Source organism: Schistocerca americana, chromosome 7, assembly GCF_021461395.2.
Source record: "Schistocerca americana isolate TAMUIC-IGC-003095 chromosome 7, iqSchAmer2.1, whole genome shotgun sequence".
Classification (NCBI taxonomy): domain Eukaryota; kingdom Metazoa; phylum Arthropoda; class Insecta; order Orthoptera; family Acrididae; genus Schistocerca; species Schistocerca americana.
In genome coordinates, this window is record NC_060125.1 from 133,808,937 (window position 1) to 133,826,290 (window position 17,354).

A 17,354-nucleotide genomic window follows, 5' to 3' on the forward strand; every position below is an offset into this window, starting at 1 on the left:
GAACGCTTTAGACGGCAAAGTTTTATCCGTGCTACGGAAAAGTTTACGCCTTGGACCGACGGCCAATCTTTTACCAATTGTTGATTTTATAAGTAATGTCGAACAGCCCCTTTCTAAACTACCTTCTGATTCTGCCGAGGAGGTTAGGACAAAAGCAATCCGTTCGTTGACTGGAGTACGTTCGCCCCAGTCTAGTATCGCAGCAGCTGAGACAAATGCTTTGCGTTCACTCAAGGTGGACCCTGATACTGTTATCTTATCCATGGACAAGGACAATGCTACGGTTGTACTGGATGAGCCCGACTATATTCGAAAGTTGCTGTGGCTACTATCTGATTCAAGCTAAGGCAGGCTTAGTGATGATCCGAGAGGGAGAGTAACAACCCTCCTGAAGAACTTTCCTACTGTATGTAACATTAAAACTTCGATATAGCGTGTAGCAAAACGCCTTGTTACTCTGTTCTTTCGGAAAAGACAACAGACACCGTTTTTGATTCAGCGGCAGTTTATAAGCATGACACAAGAGAAACTGCTTATGTAACTTGGACGGGAAGTCTGCTCGGGTAGCTGATACGGTTAAGGCAACCGTTCACAGAAAGTGGTAAACGTGGGGTCAAGCCCTGATCCGGCACATATTTTCACTAGTCGCCATTGGATATATTTCAGTGCCTTATTGGGGCTGAGATCTTAGTTTCTTAGAAATGTGTACGATATTTTTGTTGTTTGGCCACATGGTTCAAATGGTTCAAAAATGGTTCAAATGGCTCTGAGCACTATGGGACTTAACTTCTGAGGTCATTAGTCGCCTAGAACTCAGAACTAATTAAACCTAACTAAACTAAGGACATCACACACATCAATGCCCGAGGCAGGATGCGAACCTCCGGCCGTAGCGGTCGCTCGGTTCCAGACTGCAGCGCCTAGAACCGCACGGCCACTCCGGCCGGCTGCCCACATGGAAACGTATCGACGCAGGGTGAGCGGTGTCGTAACGGTGTGTAGGTGGTGGAATGGCGCCGTTTTGAGGCGATGGTACTGGCTATTGATGGTTAGGAAAGGTGAAAACCTTTATTGAGTCTTTTACTACAATCATCGAAGTCCTGAAGGCGTGTGGTCCTCCGGCATGCTATGTAATGCTGTTGAAACGTGCTGGACGTGTGACGTCCATTTCCTACTTAGCTGGAACTGTTTTCGTCACTCAGCAGCACGTGTCCCAGTTATCACTGTGGGGCTGTGAGCGAGAAGTTTCAGCGACGTGAACATCTGCCTGGGTTTTCGTAGAGATCGACTGCTACGAGAAGAGAAGCTCGCCCTGGAGCGGGTTGTTGGCCGTGGTACCACCCTGGTGGCGAACTGCTGCCCTCCAAGGCACAAGTTCGCTGCTTTTGTAGAGCCTGGAGATCGCTCATCCGTTGTACTGCTCCAGGCCACAGGTGCCGACTTAACCCAGTGGACTGATCTGGTGGCGGTGTCTGCCCAAACCGGCGTTGGCTCGTAACGTGGTGGAGACTTGCGTGGGCCTGGAGCAGCCAGAATGCACTTAATTGTGTCAGAATCAGATTGTAATTATAGTGGTGAAAGGCGCGATTGCTTCTTGGTGGTAAGTACAGCTCAGCATCTCCGTGGCCGAATGGTGTGGAAGCACCTCTGAGGCCGGTTCGTAGTTGCGATTTTCTACGACGTCGCCAAGATTGCGTGGACAGGCATAGCCCTTGTGGCACGCAAACAACCTAGTTTACGAAATCGAATACCGGCGCCTCTGTGCCTGCCTGCTATGGAGCAGCTCATCTCACCATAAAGCCTGAAATTAGCGACGGCGTTACACAAGTGATAACTGAACAGATTTGAAGAACATTTGAATTCAACCCATTCAAATTTTCTCTTCACGATGGAAATTATACTCCTCCCCTCTTGGGAAAGACCTGAACATCTTTGTCTGAACGCGTGATCGGTCTACAAAAAAGACCAAAGACTTCACACACATTTACCGTTTCCCTCTTAACATTAGGTTACTTGAGCTACAAAGCTCAGTTCTTAGCCCAACGTCTCATCCATCCTTCCTTATGTTACAACATAAAATCTCAGTTCTTGTTTAAGTTAACCTCTAAGCGTTAAACCCTCCAAAACATTTAACAACTATTTACATCAGTATCCACTCATCATATCCCTTTGGCGTTGTGGTGTGCGTACTGTAAGACCTTCGGTACACACCATCAGATTATTTGACTTTTTGCTCTAACGAAGTAGGCGAGTGTCAGCAATATGTCTCGTGGTCTTATCGTGGCGTGTTTATCTTCTGGCGTTAGGTCAGACGATAGAAATGCCACTTGCACGCTTAGAGTAGCAGATTGACGGTAACCAACATTAAACAGAACTTGATTAATTTTCACACACATTTATTAAAATAATAAAAATCATAGGCATTACGTAACTTAATTCTGGATGCTGTTTACAATTGACAATCTGAAGTTCCTTTGGTCTTGGTACGTCAATCTTATTCTCACATATCTCTGATACCTGACAAAGTGTCTATACATTTCTCTTGATAGCTATGTACAGGAATATGATAATCTTATTAGGCGCAGGCTCAAACTTGACTACAGACTAATGCAGACTGCTACAGACTAATGCAGACTGACTAATCGGAGGTCTGTACACTCGTTATAATACCTCGCGCGTCCAGGTATCACTGCGCGAGTGTGATCCGCGAGCAGAAAAGGTTCTGCGTTAGCAGCAATCTCATTGGCTGCGAGACATATTAATACGCGGATCGACGGAAGCAGAATTTGGTCCGTCTTTAAAGGCAGCGCCATCTCGTAGTGCGGAGACGGACGAGCGCTGCGCCTGCGCTGTTGTGCTTAGCAGGGCGCGCTCTAGTGGGAAAGTTGTGTACGCGCTGGCTACGCGGAACTATGTACACAACAGGCGTATTGTATTATAAGCAGAAATGCTTGTCCCAACATCACTCCGTGCCCTCCGAATTACGAGAAATCATAATATTACAATACATCCTGCCGCCGCAGCAGCAGCCTAACATGTCGGCGATTGCTGAACATTGCCTCTCGAAATTACACAAAATGAATTACGACCAGATCGAGGTTCTGACACAGATGTCAGAATATTAGGACTATGTTATTAAAGAATCTACCGAGATTCGAATACAGGAATCGCTGGTCAATCGGCATAGCGGTTACATCCTTAGCAAGGCCTAGGAACCCGCTTTGAATCTGATTAAAAGGAGAAAGAAGATATCCCACCACGAACTGACTTCGAGAGCTGGCAGAGAAACTGAGAAGACGCCGCTGGAACGCGCCCCTGGGCGCAGACTACGTTGGGAACACCTGGAGGGTGGGGGGGGGGGGGGAGGAGATAAAAGCCCGGCGCCGGCGCCTCGGCGGTCAGTTCGTCAACGCACCTGATGATGGCAACGTGGCCGCTTGCCGAAATATTGTGCCCGTTGGACACTAACACTCGGCTCTTGGTGGAGACTTGCGTGGGCCTGGTGCAGACCGATCTTTCGTCAGTAATGATCTGCTTATATTCGTCCAGAAAGTCCCGCCATTTGTATCTTACGTGACACAATTGCCTGGGTGATTCCCCTGGGTGACCTCGATCGATTACCAGCGGTTCCCCCAGGGGAGAGGGAATGAGGGAAGCAAGGAGCCCAAGTGTGTAACCCAACACCAAAAGTCCTTATCAGTAACGTCGACATAAGATCGTTATCCCTGTCAGAATGCTCACTATACTCCTACTGATGTTATCTGACAAATGTGGTTTATGCACTACGGTTCTTCACTTATCTTTACACGACTACTTTGACATTATCTCGATAAGCAGTTTCCGAAAAGGTGAATTTGTCGAGGAGGATCCACTACATGACTTACCCGATAGCCAGATTTCAATCCATATGATTTGTTCCATTGGTAATATTTAAAATCATTGGTATATTCAACTCCTGCATACAATGTCGATGTTCTGAGGGGCTGTATCCAAAATGGTTTTAACGCGGCGCACACGAGTAGCGTACAACATATGGACCGGAAGATCAGGTGATGCATGGAACCAAAATGTCGTGACGTCGATAAATGTGTTTTGTAATTGTGTTATTTTTTCTGCTTTGGATAATAAATCCTTCCATAATACATCCCTGACGAAGAATTTTCTGACCCATATTCATATGTTCTGATATCAAGAATAAATCTCTAAACTTTCTGATACATATTTTTATAAGTTCTGAGTAAAGCATTTGCTTTCAAAATGTTGCAGGTAGCGTGGGAATCACATTTAGTTTCGGCCTTGAGCCCCTTACTAATTCTACGGAAGACGCAGAAGCTGCCGAGAGAGCGCGTCAGTTCGATGTAAGTACACTAGCACTGACGTACGCTAGTTAAAGGTCCTACAGTTAAGTCGGTACAGGTTGTATATTCTCTGCCTGAAATTCTAATTGCGTCTAACGACACAAGAAAATTACCATTGGTTGTCTGAAATGCCCAATAGTAAGAAATTGTGGTACTGTGAAAATACACTGACGTATCAAAACATTGTGCCCATCTGCTTAATGGCGTGTTGTTCCGCCTTAGGAACGCAATATAGCAGACATTTTATGACATGGATTCGACAAGTGTTCAGTAGGTTTCTGGAAGCGTGTGGCATCAGAAGTTTACGCACAAATCACGCAATACTTGTCAAAAGCGGTCCGGCGGTTTGTTGGCTCGATGCTGATGCCTGATGGCGTCCCGGAGATACTCCATTGTGTCCACATCAGGCGAATTTTGCGGCCCAGACATCAGTTCACAAACATGCTTCTCAAACCACTGTAGTACGATTCGAGTCTTATGACATGAACAGTTGTCCTGCTGGAATATGCCATCGCTATCAGCAGAAGACGTCAACCACGAAGGGTTGCACATAATCCACAGCTGTTATGGCGCCTTTGACTACTACCACACGTGAATCTCCCACATAGTATATTATTGCACCCAATGTGTATGAAATCTTATGGGACTAAGCTTACACCCTACTTAACCTGAATTATCCTAATGACAAACACACACACTTATGCCCGAGGGAGGACTCGAACCTCCGCCGGGACCAGCCGCTCAGTCCATGACTGCAGCGCCTTAGACGGTCAAAGTCACAGGCGCCGGCGCTGTAAATGTATGTACGTACAGGGTGATTCCGTGATAATGCTACCGACTTTCTAGGATGCTGGATAAGGATAAATGTATAAATTTGAGGTAAGGATCCCTCTACCGGAAACGAACGAGTCTAAAACAATTCTGATACGTCTGACAGTGGAATACAAGTACGGGTACTGTTGTTGCTGAGGTTGGAGAGTAGGCAACGCTCAGAGGTGGCATTATGGACTAAAAAAAGGAAAAAAAATGTCCAGTAAACATTGCCCATAAAATGAATACCTGAGGAGTTACGAGCACCCGTTCTTCTTCGCTACTACGCAACACGTCTCTTCTATTGAACAAGTGCTCATCCTCTTAGCGTATGAATCTTCGAGCCCATATTTAACGGACACTTTTTTCCTTTTTTTTTGGTCCACACTACCACTTCTGAAAGTTAGCTGTCCTGCCAACATAGCAACAACAATACCGGTGCCACTTTGAGAGGTATCAGAACGGTTTTCGCTTTAACTTTCGACTCGTCCGTTTCCGGTGGAGGGAGCTTTACCTCAAATTGATAATTTTATTCTTCTGCAACATCGTAGAAAGTTTTCAACATCATAACGGAATCACCATGTGAATACATACATTTACAGCCGCCGGCGCCTAAAACATTAACGCTCCTGGCGTTCTTAGATGATGTTTTCGGACATGGGTTCCTACGTAAAACTTCATCTATTAACTCACCTATACATGCGTGTAAGACGAATGTGAAACATCCTACACCTGTACTTTCCCTATCGCGTCACGTGCTCTCAACATCACTAGGCTGCGTTCAGTCCCTCTATGGATAGTGGCGAGAATGTTTTGATCCATCTGCTTTGTAGTTTATAGTTTCTAAGTCGACTACATAAAAACTATTTTGTGCACGAATGTTTGTTAGGCACAGATATGTAGTGCCTCCCAGAGAAAGGTACTGATCTATTCTGTATTGCAGATGGGCATTTATGCTCACCCCATCTACAGTGCGGAAGGGGACTACCCGGCTGTGGTGAGAGAGAGGGTGGACGCCAACAGCGCAGCAGAGGGGAGACCGCGGTCGAGGTTGCCGTCCTTCACACAGGAAGAGGTCCAGTACATCAGGGGTGAGTGCCTCAGCAGATTCTACTCTAACACGAGACTCCACGTGGGTTTATCGCCTTTCTATAAACTGCTAAAACAGCCGCTGTAGTTCTGTCTTTCTGCACATTACAATGTTCCACATGGGCTCAAGAGCGAACCCACCGTTTGTTCCTTAAGGGGGGTAGGACGTCGAACGGGCCGACTTGGAGCAGGAGAGGCACATTTTAATTTCTACTGTCTATACTTTTACAAATAAATTCATAAAACTTTGTCAGCATGACCAGGAAGGATTGAGGACTCACACTCATAGAAGTAGAAGTTCAAAAACGTAGCAAAATACCTTTTTTTTTACATGTGAAATTTCATCATTTTTTCACTTACTACTGGCTGCATTTGTTCCTGTAGGTACACTTTTCTTCCTAAGTAAGAGATATTCTTCGATGAATTTTGCACAGCGTACAAGCAGTACTTACAGGTGTATGAAACTCTAGAATTTTCCAAATCTATTAAAACTGTGGTAAAAATTGAGATAATTAACTACAAAATTTGAGTTTTTTCTAGACAAGAAGTTTAAAATGTAACAGTTCACTCATTCTTTCATAAATTAAATAAACCCTAGAGTTTCATATACATGTAACTATAGTTTGTATGCTTTGCAAAATTCATCGAAGAATCTCTCTTACTTAGGAAGAAAAGTGTACCTACAGAAACAAATGTAGTCAGTAGTAAGTGAAAAAATGATAAAATTTCACATGTAAAAAAATGTATTTTGTTACGTTTTTGAGCTTCCACTGCTATGAGTATGAATCCTGAATCATTCCTGATCATACTTTCAAAGTTTTATGAATTTATTTGTAAAAGTACAGACAGTGGAAATTAAAATGTCCCGTGGTGTCTCTCCTGCTCCAAGACTGCCCGTTTGACTTCCTATCCCCCTTAAAGGAGAAACCTCTGTTAGATTTATAGAAAGGGAGGAAACGAAGCACAGTTCCTTACAGAATGATACTCAGAAATATTATGGTGTTCACTTGTCGCAGAACGATTTGATGTTAGTACTTTACATTCGGTAACTATTACCTCCAACGTACAAGCGATAATCATAAAAATTTACTTATCACCTCAAAAAAAGAAAGTTATGGAATTAACTGAAAATACATGTATGTAGTCCTGGTACACACTGCAATCCTCTGCGACACAGTGCTGTTCCAAGGCGAAAAAGCACGGTCATGTCAGACACTGGCTAGGTGGCGCTGAGGGGCATAATGTTGTCAAGCAAATGTGGTCTGAAAGAATCGCCGAAATAAAATGCTAACCTATAAGAGGGGATTTTGACTAGTTGCGTGTTATACGAGGTGAAAATTAATGAAACCTACAACCTGCGTTTTTGACTGGAAATGGAGGAAAAAAAAGTCCTATGAAACAAAAAGTTCAAATGTGTGTGAAATCTTATGGGACTTAACTGCTACGATCATCAGTCCCTAAGCTTACGCACTACTTAACCTAAATTATCCTAAGGACAAAAACACACACCCATGCCCGAGGGAGGACTCGAACCTCCGCCGGGACCAGTCCTATGAATACGTGCGCGGAAATGCTGCGTTGCCACAGGAGATGACGCTGACGAATGAAAGTTCCTCTACTTGCCGTTGTTCCTTGTGTTGTAAGATTGTGCTGTATGATTGAAGCACCGTGCTGTAAGCAGCAGAATGGTCCGGTATTCATGTTGGGAACAAGCCGAAATGGTGTTTGTGTACGGCCAAGCAGATGGAAATGGTCGAGTGGCAGCATGACTATACCTAAACAATTACCCTAACAGACACCAACCATGTCAGACAACGTTTCAAGCTCTTTTTAGACGTTTGTGTGATTGTTGACGCTTTCACACAGACGAACGTACAGCTAGACGGCAGACTACACCAGATTTGGAGGACGGAGATCTACGTGATGCTGAGACGAGTCCTAGTACGAGCTCCAGGCAAGTGGCTCGCCAACATGGTGTAAGCCAAAGTACTATTGTGTGTATCCTGCTTGACAACTGATACCATCCGCATAACCTGCAACGAGTGCAAGGGTTATCAGCAGCGGATTTCCTCTACGGGAAGGATTTCGTCGATGGTTTTTGCACCAGACCATCGCACTCAGGGGATTTCTGTCTTCAGTTCTCATTACTGACGACGCAAACTTTACGACAACTGGCATCATCAATCTGCATAATCTTCATCTGTGGGCTACAGACAATCCTCGGGGAATGGTTGAGGCGTTTCATTAGTATCGGTTCAGCATCAGTGTTTGGGTGGGGATTCTTGGCGACAATATACTTGGACTGGTTATTATCGCACAGCACCTCGAAGGGGGATGTACCTGGACTTTTTGTGATATACTCCGCCTGGACTACTTGAGAATATGCCTTTGGCAATACCAAAGGTTATGTGGTTTCTGCATGATGAAGTACCACCCAACTTCCGCATTACATTTCGGCGACACTCAAACATCGACTTCCCTGGACATTTGATAGGATGTGAAGGCCCTTTAGCGTACCCTGCTAGATCACCGGACTTCTAGACTTTTACCTCATGGGCATCTGAAAATCGCTGTGTATGCTGCACCAGTTTTTGATGTGCAGATCCTTAAACAGCGTATTCACGACGCCTGTGACGCTATTCAGAGAGGGGCCGGAACGTGTGAAAGGGTGTGGCAATTCATGATGTCACGCCGGCCGCTGTATCCGAGCGGTTCTAAGCGCTTCAGTTGGGAAACGCGCGGCTGTTACGGTCGCAGGTTCGAATCCTGCCTCGGGCATGGATGTGTGTGATGTCCTTAGGTTACTAAGGTTTAATTAGTTCTAGGTCTAGGGGACTGATGACCTCAGATGTTAAGTCCCATAGCGCTCAGAGCCATTTGAACCATGATGCGACGTGTTAGCGCGTGCATTGCATCCGATGGAGACCACTTTGAACACCTGTTGTGGCGTGAAACCGACACAGTTCTGATCTGGGACGATTTGTTGCTGCATGCACGCCGTGCGTTTCCGGACACATGATCACAGGACTTTGCTTCCCCCATTTCTGGTCAGGAATCAGTCACTGCAGTTTGTTGCTTTTGTTAATTTTCACACTGTGTGTTTTCACAAATACAAAGAAAGGAATATAAAAATGTAATAAGAAAAAATAATTAGTGTATCAGCCCTCTCTATCGGTAGACGAGATATTACTTGTTCGCAGCGTATGGTGCATTGGAATATACAGTAGATATGGTGGTCAGAGTAATCCTTACTAAGTTCTTCCGCTGACCCTTTCAATTAGGAAGAAACGGCAGAGAAGTTTTCAGTAAAGAACAAGAACTCACAAGCGAGGTCGAGTGCCTGGTCCTCAAAGATTGGCACATCAAAAAATCAGCAGTCGATCAATTTTCAACAACTTTCATGACTTTTTGCCATCCGCTGGATTCCCCGACTGCCCATACACATTCAAAAACCCGGTAGCAGCATCGGAACTCTTGCAGCTATGTCACGCTAATCCAGATTTCTTTACCCTCTTAGTCACCACGGATGAGTGGTGGTTGCATCACTGCGACCCTGAAATGAAGGAGCAGTGAAAACATGTGGATTTACCTCTGCCGAAAATGCAAAAGAGCCGACATCATTGGCAGAGAGAGACTGTAACGATGCGGTGTTAACAGATTATTTTCTTAAGGAGCAAAGCGTCACAGCAGCATATTAAAGATATTTCCTTATGACGTTATGTGCAGCTGCCAATAAGAAGTGTCGCGGGAAGCTGACCAAGGGGATGTTTCTGAACCATGATTCATTCTGCTCAGCACGCGATCACGCTTCCTACTTCTTTCGTCTATCAAATTTTGTTTCACGCACCTTATTGGCCTGACATAGCACCCCAGTGGCTTCTTCATCTCTCCTCACATCTATGAAGCACCGTGTGGCAGACATTTCCAGAATGACGCCAGTAGGAATACAGCAAGCATTGTGAACCATTTTTCGTGTCGTTTACGTCTGCATCATGAGGGTCTGGGCTTATCAGTGACATCAGTCTTACCACTGACTGAGGTCAGTCTTCAAAATCAATTACAGTGTAGCTCCATCGTGTCTATGCTCAAAAGTATTCGAACGAGCTGAATTATTTATAAAAAATACGTCACACACTTAAAAAAGTACGTGAAATGTGTAAAATGACGAAAACATTGGCAACTACTTGACTCGTAAAAATTGTTTATATACTGTGTCGCCAGTGCATCGGCAAATTTCATTGGGAGCTATATCTCAGTTTCTATGGAATACCGCAATGGGTATGTAACATATCCTGCACAACCAGTTCAAAATCAACATTTGCTTATCAAATGTAATTAAAAATTACTTTTACATAAAGGATGAAGATGAGTTTTACTTTAAATATTGTTCTGCAAACCCTGAAGAACGTGAAAAAAATCAACTGCTGACTTGTGTCTCAGCTGCTCACTGTCACCAACAGATGTCTGCACTTGTAAAAATGTTTAAACTTCGATCTGTGCTCCATACTTCGTGCATCACACAACAGATCCTTGAAATAATTATTTTTCCACATCTATGATGCTTCCCAAATGTCACAATTTTCTAAAATGTTCGCAAAATATGTCAGCAATGGAAGAAAAGAGTAATGTTTATGTCATGAATCGCAATGTTATTTTCCACTACACACGTTTCCGCCGGAGTGGCACCTTTAAAACATGACTGTGAACTTTAGTGTATGTGTCAGGCGAGAGAGTGAATATAATGTATGACTAGAAAAATATAATTGCTGCCAATAATGGCAAATGATTGAAACCTACTTGACGTTTTACCATAGTGTAACTATTATTTTACCTCATCTTCATGATGATTGTCAGATGTCGCAATATTCTTCAATGTACGTAAAAATGCGCCAGCAATGCGTATTGTTTACATCACAACAGTGTCTAAATACATAAAGTGTAATTGAATCTGATTATGTGTATTATCATCTCCTACCGTTATTTATCACAAGCCTATGGGGGAAGCAAAGGTAAAGCATCGACAGAAAAAATAAGATCAAAGTTAGTTATTGCAAATAGACTTCACACACTTTGCAACCATACTCACGCTTCATATTAAATATTCTAGCATCTAAATTGTCCATATTACTTATTAAAATGCGCACAGCTTGTATATAGGCATTAGGGATAAGAGCTTTTAGGTTAAGCAGCATACGTTTACGATGATAGTTAGGTAGGTGTACCACAATTACAAGCTCTGCGGAGCTTCAAACTAAATATTTACGCTTCTAAATCGTCTTTATAGCTTGTCAAAATATAAGCAACTTTCTTATTGGACTGTTGTTGTTGTGGTCTTCAGTCCTGAGACTGGTTTGATGCAGCTCTCCATGCTACTCTATCCTGTGCAAGCTTCTTCATCTCCCAGTACCTACTGCAACCTACATCCTTCTGAATCTGCTTAGTGTATTCATCTCTTGGTCTCCCTCTACGATTTTTACCCTCCACGGTGCCCTCCAATGCTAAATTTGTGATCCCTTGATGCCTCAAAACATGTCCTACCAACCGATCCCTTCTTCTAGTCAAGTTGTGTCACAAACTTCTCTTCTCCCCAATTCTATTCAATACATCCTCATTAGTTACGTGATCTACCCACCTTATCTTCAGCATTCTTCTGTAGCACCACATTTCGAAAGCTTCTATTCTCTTCTTGTCCAAACTAGTTATCGTCCATGTTTCACTTCCATACATGGCTACACTCCATACAAATACTTTCAGAAACGACTTCCTGACGCTTAAATCTATACTCGATGTTAACAAATTTCTCTTCTTCAGAAACGCTTTCCTTCCCATTGCCAGTCTACATTTTATATCCTCTCTACTTCGACCATCATCAGTTATTATTGGACTACGTAAGTAAATTATAAGTTAAAAGATGACGGTACTTCGATGTAGATACTAAGCATTAAATGTGTAAGCATTAAATATGTAAGAATTGCTCACACATGGGCACTACTGTAGAGCTAATTTACAGCTTAAAATGCACCAGTATTACTCTCACGTGTAAAAATTACCGAAAGTTCTCGCCCTTTGCAAGCAAATCAAGTATTTCAGTATCTAAATTGTCTGTCTGACATATTAAAAAACATATGTCTTGCATGTTGATACTACTAAAATAAATTATTGATCGGTAAACAACGAAATTTCGATCGTAGGGGTATCTAATTGTTGTGAGCCTCCTCACTGGATCACGTTCTTTTAACACCAGTTATTAATTTTTCACAAAGTAGAATAGCTTATATTAACAACCCACTTTATATGTGAAAACTATTCATGGATACTGAATTTGTTACGACAAATATGCTGTTACTATAGATGAAACGCAAACAGCGATGTATCTACACGGAAGGAATAGAAGTCCCCTCTCTTTTTGAAAACAAATTTTACACGGCCGAGCATTGTCAAAAGCTCTTACAGCCACCTGCTGTTCAGGTGACGAAGCAACTGTTGCTTTTGGTTTATAAACCATTACATCTTCCTGGAGATTTGGTGGAAGTTCAATATTACCCGTAACCTTCACATCATTATCATGTCTTCCTTTTGACAAATAGTATACAATCACAACGTATTTCCCACGTCATCTTATCCAGTCTAGGTGAGATTTAATGTTATCCTATGAAACTTAGCAGTCTTTTGCTTTACTTTCCTGCAACTTCAAGCAATAATCGATGCTTCTCGAAGCTCCGCTTCAGTAGACAGTATTTCAGTATCAATTCAGTTACTGCCTATTACTTTCAAAGCTAGCAAAAATACTAATCGCTCCACGAATGTATTTGGATCAAAATCTGTTGGTAATTTGTTAGGGACGATCTTCAAATTGTGAATATGATAACACTCATAATTTTGTTCTTCATCTTTATAATCACCTTCATCATTTCCTTTGTCATAATTATCTTCTTCTTCTACAGCTAAGAATTTCATAAATGCATTGGTTTTAACGTCATCATCTCTTTTCTTTCGGAATAGCTATCTCAATCTCTGAGAAATGGGTTTGATGGAAAATCAAAGTGCATGCTTCTTGAACCACATTTTCTCTGCTAAAACCTGGAGAGATCTTCTTGTATCTGACATTACGGACGACTGGATTCGCATCTGAAACTTAATGTCTCATTAATGCCTCTATTAAGGGATGACTAGACACTGTATTATCAATGTTGTTTTACGAAAAACTCACTGAGTCGGATGGGAACTTGATTCTTTAAACTCACTGTAGCTTCAGGTGTTTTACTGTGGTGTTCATATTCCTTTCCTAAGCTCGTCCAGTTCATTTCCACTCCTTAAGCTGATTTTCAGTATGCTAGAAGGCATTCTAAAACTTAATTGATTAACATTCAACAACACTTTGTTTCGGCATCTGAAAATCTTCTGGAGTCAATTTTGTATGCATCTGAAACATAAAAATGGATAAGATTAGTTTTCATAGGGTAACCACCAGCGCATGGTCTTATACGATAAGTATGTGATACGAAAAGTAGGACTTATCTTAAGTCCAGTTCATATCCACACTTAATATGTCTCGGTATGTGCTCCAAGGTATTTTAAAATTTCCAACTGACTTTCTAAACGATAAATCTCAAGCAAGAGCTTGTTTTGCCTGTTTCATATCTTCTGAAGTTCATTTTCTACCCATCTGAAACATAAAAATGGATATCATTGCTTCCATGATGGTGAATGAACAATGATGGTCAGTGAAAAATTATGGTCTGTGGGCAGTGATTGCAGTGGACAGTGACTGCCAGTGAAAAGTGAGTGCCAAAGGAAAGTGACTTGTCAGTGGGCAGTGATGGTCAGTGGCTAATGATGGATTTATTTTTATAAATACTTCTGGTCATTTGTATGCTTTTGAGCTCTTTCATTTTGATGACTACTAAAATATTAGGCTCTGATTGGAAAAGAGGGAAGGGAGGTAGTACACTATCCAGTGTGTCTTTACATAAATGTAACGAAAGTAATGCAACTTTGAGCCAGTTTTAAACATAATTTTAATATTATGCTCTGATTGGTTAGAAAGAGGAGAGGAAGAGGGGTGTGGGCTGTGGAGCACACTTGAACTACACTCCTGGAAATTGAAATAAGAACACCATGAATTCATTGTCCCAGGAAGGGGAAACTTTATTGACACATTCCTGGGGTCAGATACATCACATGATCACATTGACAGAACCACAGGCACATAGACACAGGCAACAGAGCATGCACAATGTCGGCACTAGTACAGTGTATATCCACCTTTCGCAGCAATGCAGGCTGCTATTCTCCCATGGAGACGATCATAGAGATGCTGGATGTAGTCCTGTGGAACGGCTTGCCATGCCATTTCCACCTGGCGCCTCAGTTGGACCAGCGTTCGTGCTGGACGTGCAGACCGCGTGAGACGACGCTTCATCCAGTCCCAATCATGCTCAATGGGGGACAGATCCGGAGATCTTGCTGGCCAGGGTGGTTGACTTACACCTTCTAGAGCACGTCGGGTGGCACGGGATACATGCGGACGTGCATTGTCCTGTTGGAACAGCAAGTTCCCTTGCCGGTCTAGGAATGGTAGAACGATGGGTTCGATGACGGTTTGGATGTACCGTGCACTATTCAGTGCCCCTCGACGATCACCAGTGGTGTACGGCCAGTGTAGGAGATCGCTCCCCACACCATGATGCCGGGTGTTGGCCCTGTGTGCCTCGGTCGTATGCAGTCCTGATTGTGGCGCTCACCTGCACGGCGCCAAACACGCATACGACCATCATTGGGACCAAGGCAGAAGCGACTCTCATCGCTGAAGACGACACGTCTCCATTCGTCCCTCCATTCACGCCTGTCGCGACACCACTGGAGGCGGGCTGCACGATGTTGGGGCGTGAGCGGAAGACGGCCTAACGGTGTGCGGGACCGTTGCCCAGCTTCATGGAGACGGTTGCGAATGGTCCTCGCCGATACCCCAGGAGCAACAGTGTCCCTAATTTGCTGGGAAGTGGCGGTGCGGTCCCCTACGGCACTGCGTAGGATCCTACGGTCTTGGCGTGCATCCGTGCGTCGCTGCGGTCCGGTCCCAGGTCGACGGGCACGTGCACCTTCCGCCGACCACTGGCGACAACATCGATGTACTGTGGAGACCTCACGCCCCACGTGTTGAGCAATTCGGCGGTACGTCCACCCGGCCTCCCGCATGCCCACTATACGCCCTCGCTCAAAGTCCGTCAACTGCACATACGGTTCACGTCCACGCTGTCGCGGCATGCTACCAGTGTTAAAGACTGCGATGGAGCTCCGTATGCCACGGCAAACTGGCTGACACTGACGGCGGCGGTGCACAAATGCTGAGCAGCTAGCGCCATTCGACGGCCAACACCGCGGTTCCTGGTGTGTCCGCTGTGCCGTGCGTGTGATCATTGCTTGTACAGCCCTCTCGCAGTGTCCGGAGCAAGTATGGTGGGTCTGCCACACCGGTGTCAATGTGTTCTTTTTTCCATTTCCAGGAGTGTAGTTCCCCCAGTTTGGATTTCTGATTGGCTGTTTTGTTTTTAATACTTCGCTGTGACTGATTGGAAAGAGTGGGGGGGGGGGGGGGGGGTTGGGGCATAAAGTGAAATTGAGCTATTTCCCTCATTATGGATTTTTTTGTTGGTGGGTGGAGAGGATTTTCAATTTCACACTGACAGAAATGGGTTACTTCCGCCCTCTTGAATTTTGATTGATTCTTTCATTTTTAGTATTGGATTATGATTGGTTGGAGATAGGGTGGTGGGCAGGAGAGGGAGAAAGGAGGAAATTGGGCATGGTTTCCCACTGATAAGGACTATGCTGACACTAAGAAGGGTGATGAGGTCACCGATAAGGCTGATGACATCACTGTTAAGTCCAGGCCGTCATGGTGCAGATGGTGACGGTGTGAAAATGGTTTAGAATGCCCGCTGTATTTTTACTGACGCCAAGATGATTTTCAAGGTGAAACGTTTCCTGACCAATCAAAATGCGTACTTCTACACCGCGGACTTGTACAATCAAGTTCTTCGGCAAGTCATCCATTCTCGAGAAAATACAGTAGAATTGTATCTTGGATATGTGTCTACATATCACCAAATGTCATTGTCGAGTCTTGATTTTTTGCTAACGGTAATTAAACCTCTTTGATTACCCCTCATACTCAAGCGAGAGAGTATATTTCGTGTTAGATTTGTTCACAGCAAATTGCTGTCGGGCTGGTAATTTTCAGATTTACTCTAATACTTTCCATATTAGCGTTTTGGTAGTTTTCGACACTGGCTGGTAAAAAGAGAAAAGAAAATGTCGCGAATTGAAGGTACAATTTTACAGGAAGCTCTGGAAACCGGATGCATCTGGAATTTTCATTTGCAAACAAAATAAAGGTGGAGGAGGACGTAGTTTTGAAAATTCACAACAAATGGTTCTGGATACGGTTACTGCTACACTGTTTTCGTTCAAACAAGAACACAAAATATATATTTACAAAGGAATAGAGATTTTCTAATCTAACTGCCACATATCCCACATGAAACGCTCCTGATGGATGCGCTTTTTTCATGTAAAAGCTGACAACGAACTTGTCATAGAATATAGAAGGGTGCAACACTCTGAGGACACTGAACTCATTTACAAAAGGGAAACTTAGGACAGCACAGAGAGCCATGGAGAGATCAATGCTGGGCTATACAAGAAAGGACAGGAAAAGGGCAGATGACATCCGGTCTGTGACGAAGGTTAATGACGTCTTGGAGACAGTAGGTTCCTTGAAATGGCAGTGGCCTGGCCACGTCGCAAGAAGAAAAGACAACAGATGGACGAAGCTAGTACTGGAGTGGAGAGAGCACCGGAGGCCTAGAGGAAGACCACCAGAGAGATGGGACAAAGACATCAAGAAGATCGCTGGTATCACTTGGCAGAGAACTGCCCAAGACCGTCCCACTTGGAGAAGACTGCTGAAAGCCTACCTGAATCCACGACTCGAAGAGGCTACATCATTTAATGATTGAACTGGCTGATGATGATGATGATGATGAATACTCTGAGGTGCATGCTGTAGTTCTTAGACTATAGTAGCCACATGTC

At 43.8% G+C, this 17,354-nt stretch overlaps 1 protein-coding gene across 1 annotated transcript in view; it reads left to right on the forward strand.

The window, feature by feature from the left end:
- Positions 1-17,354, forward strand: part of LOC124622575 (myrosinase 1-like) — a 103,790-nt gene that overhangs the window by 61,030 nt on the left and 25,406 nt on the right. Inside the window, exons 6-7 of the mRNA XM_047148324.1 lie at positions 4,267-4,358; positions 6,112-6,259. Coding sequence (XP_047004280.1) covers positions 4,267-4,358; positions 6,112-6,259 — 240 coding nt within the window. The remainder of the gene's footprint in view (positions 1-4,266; positions 4,359-6,111; positions 6,260-17,354) is intronic.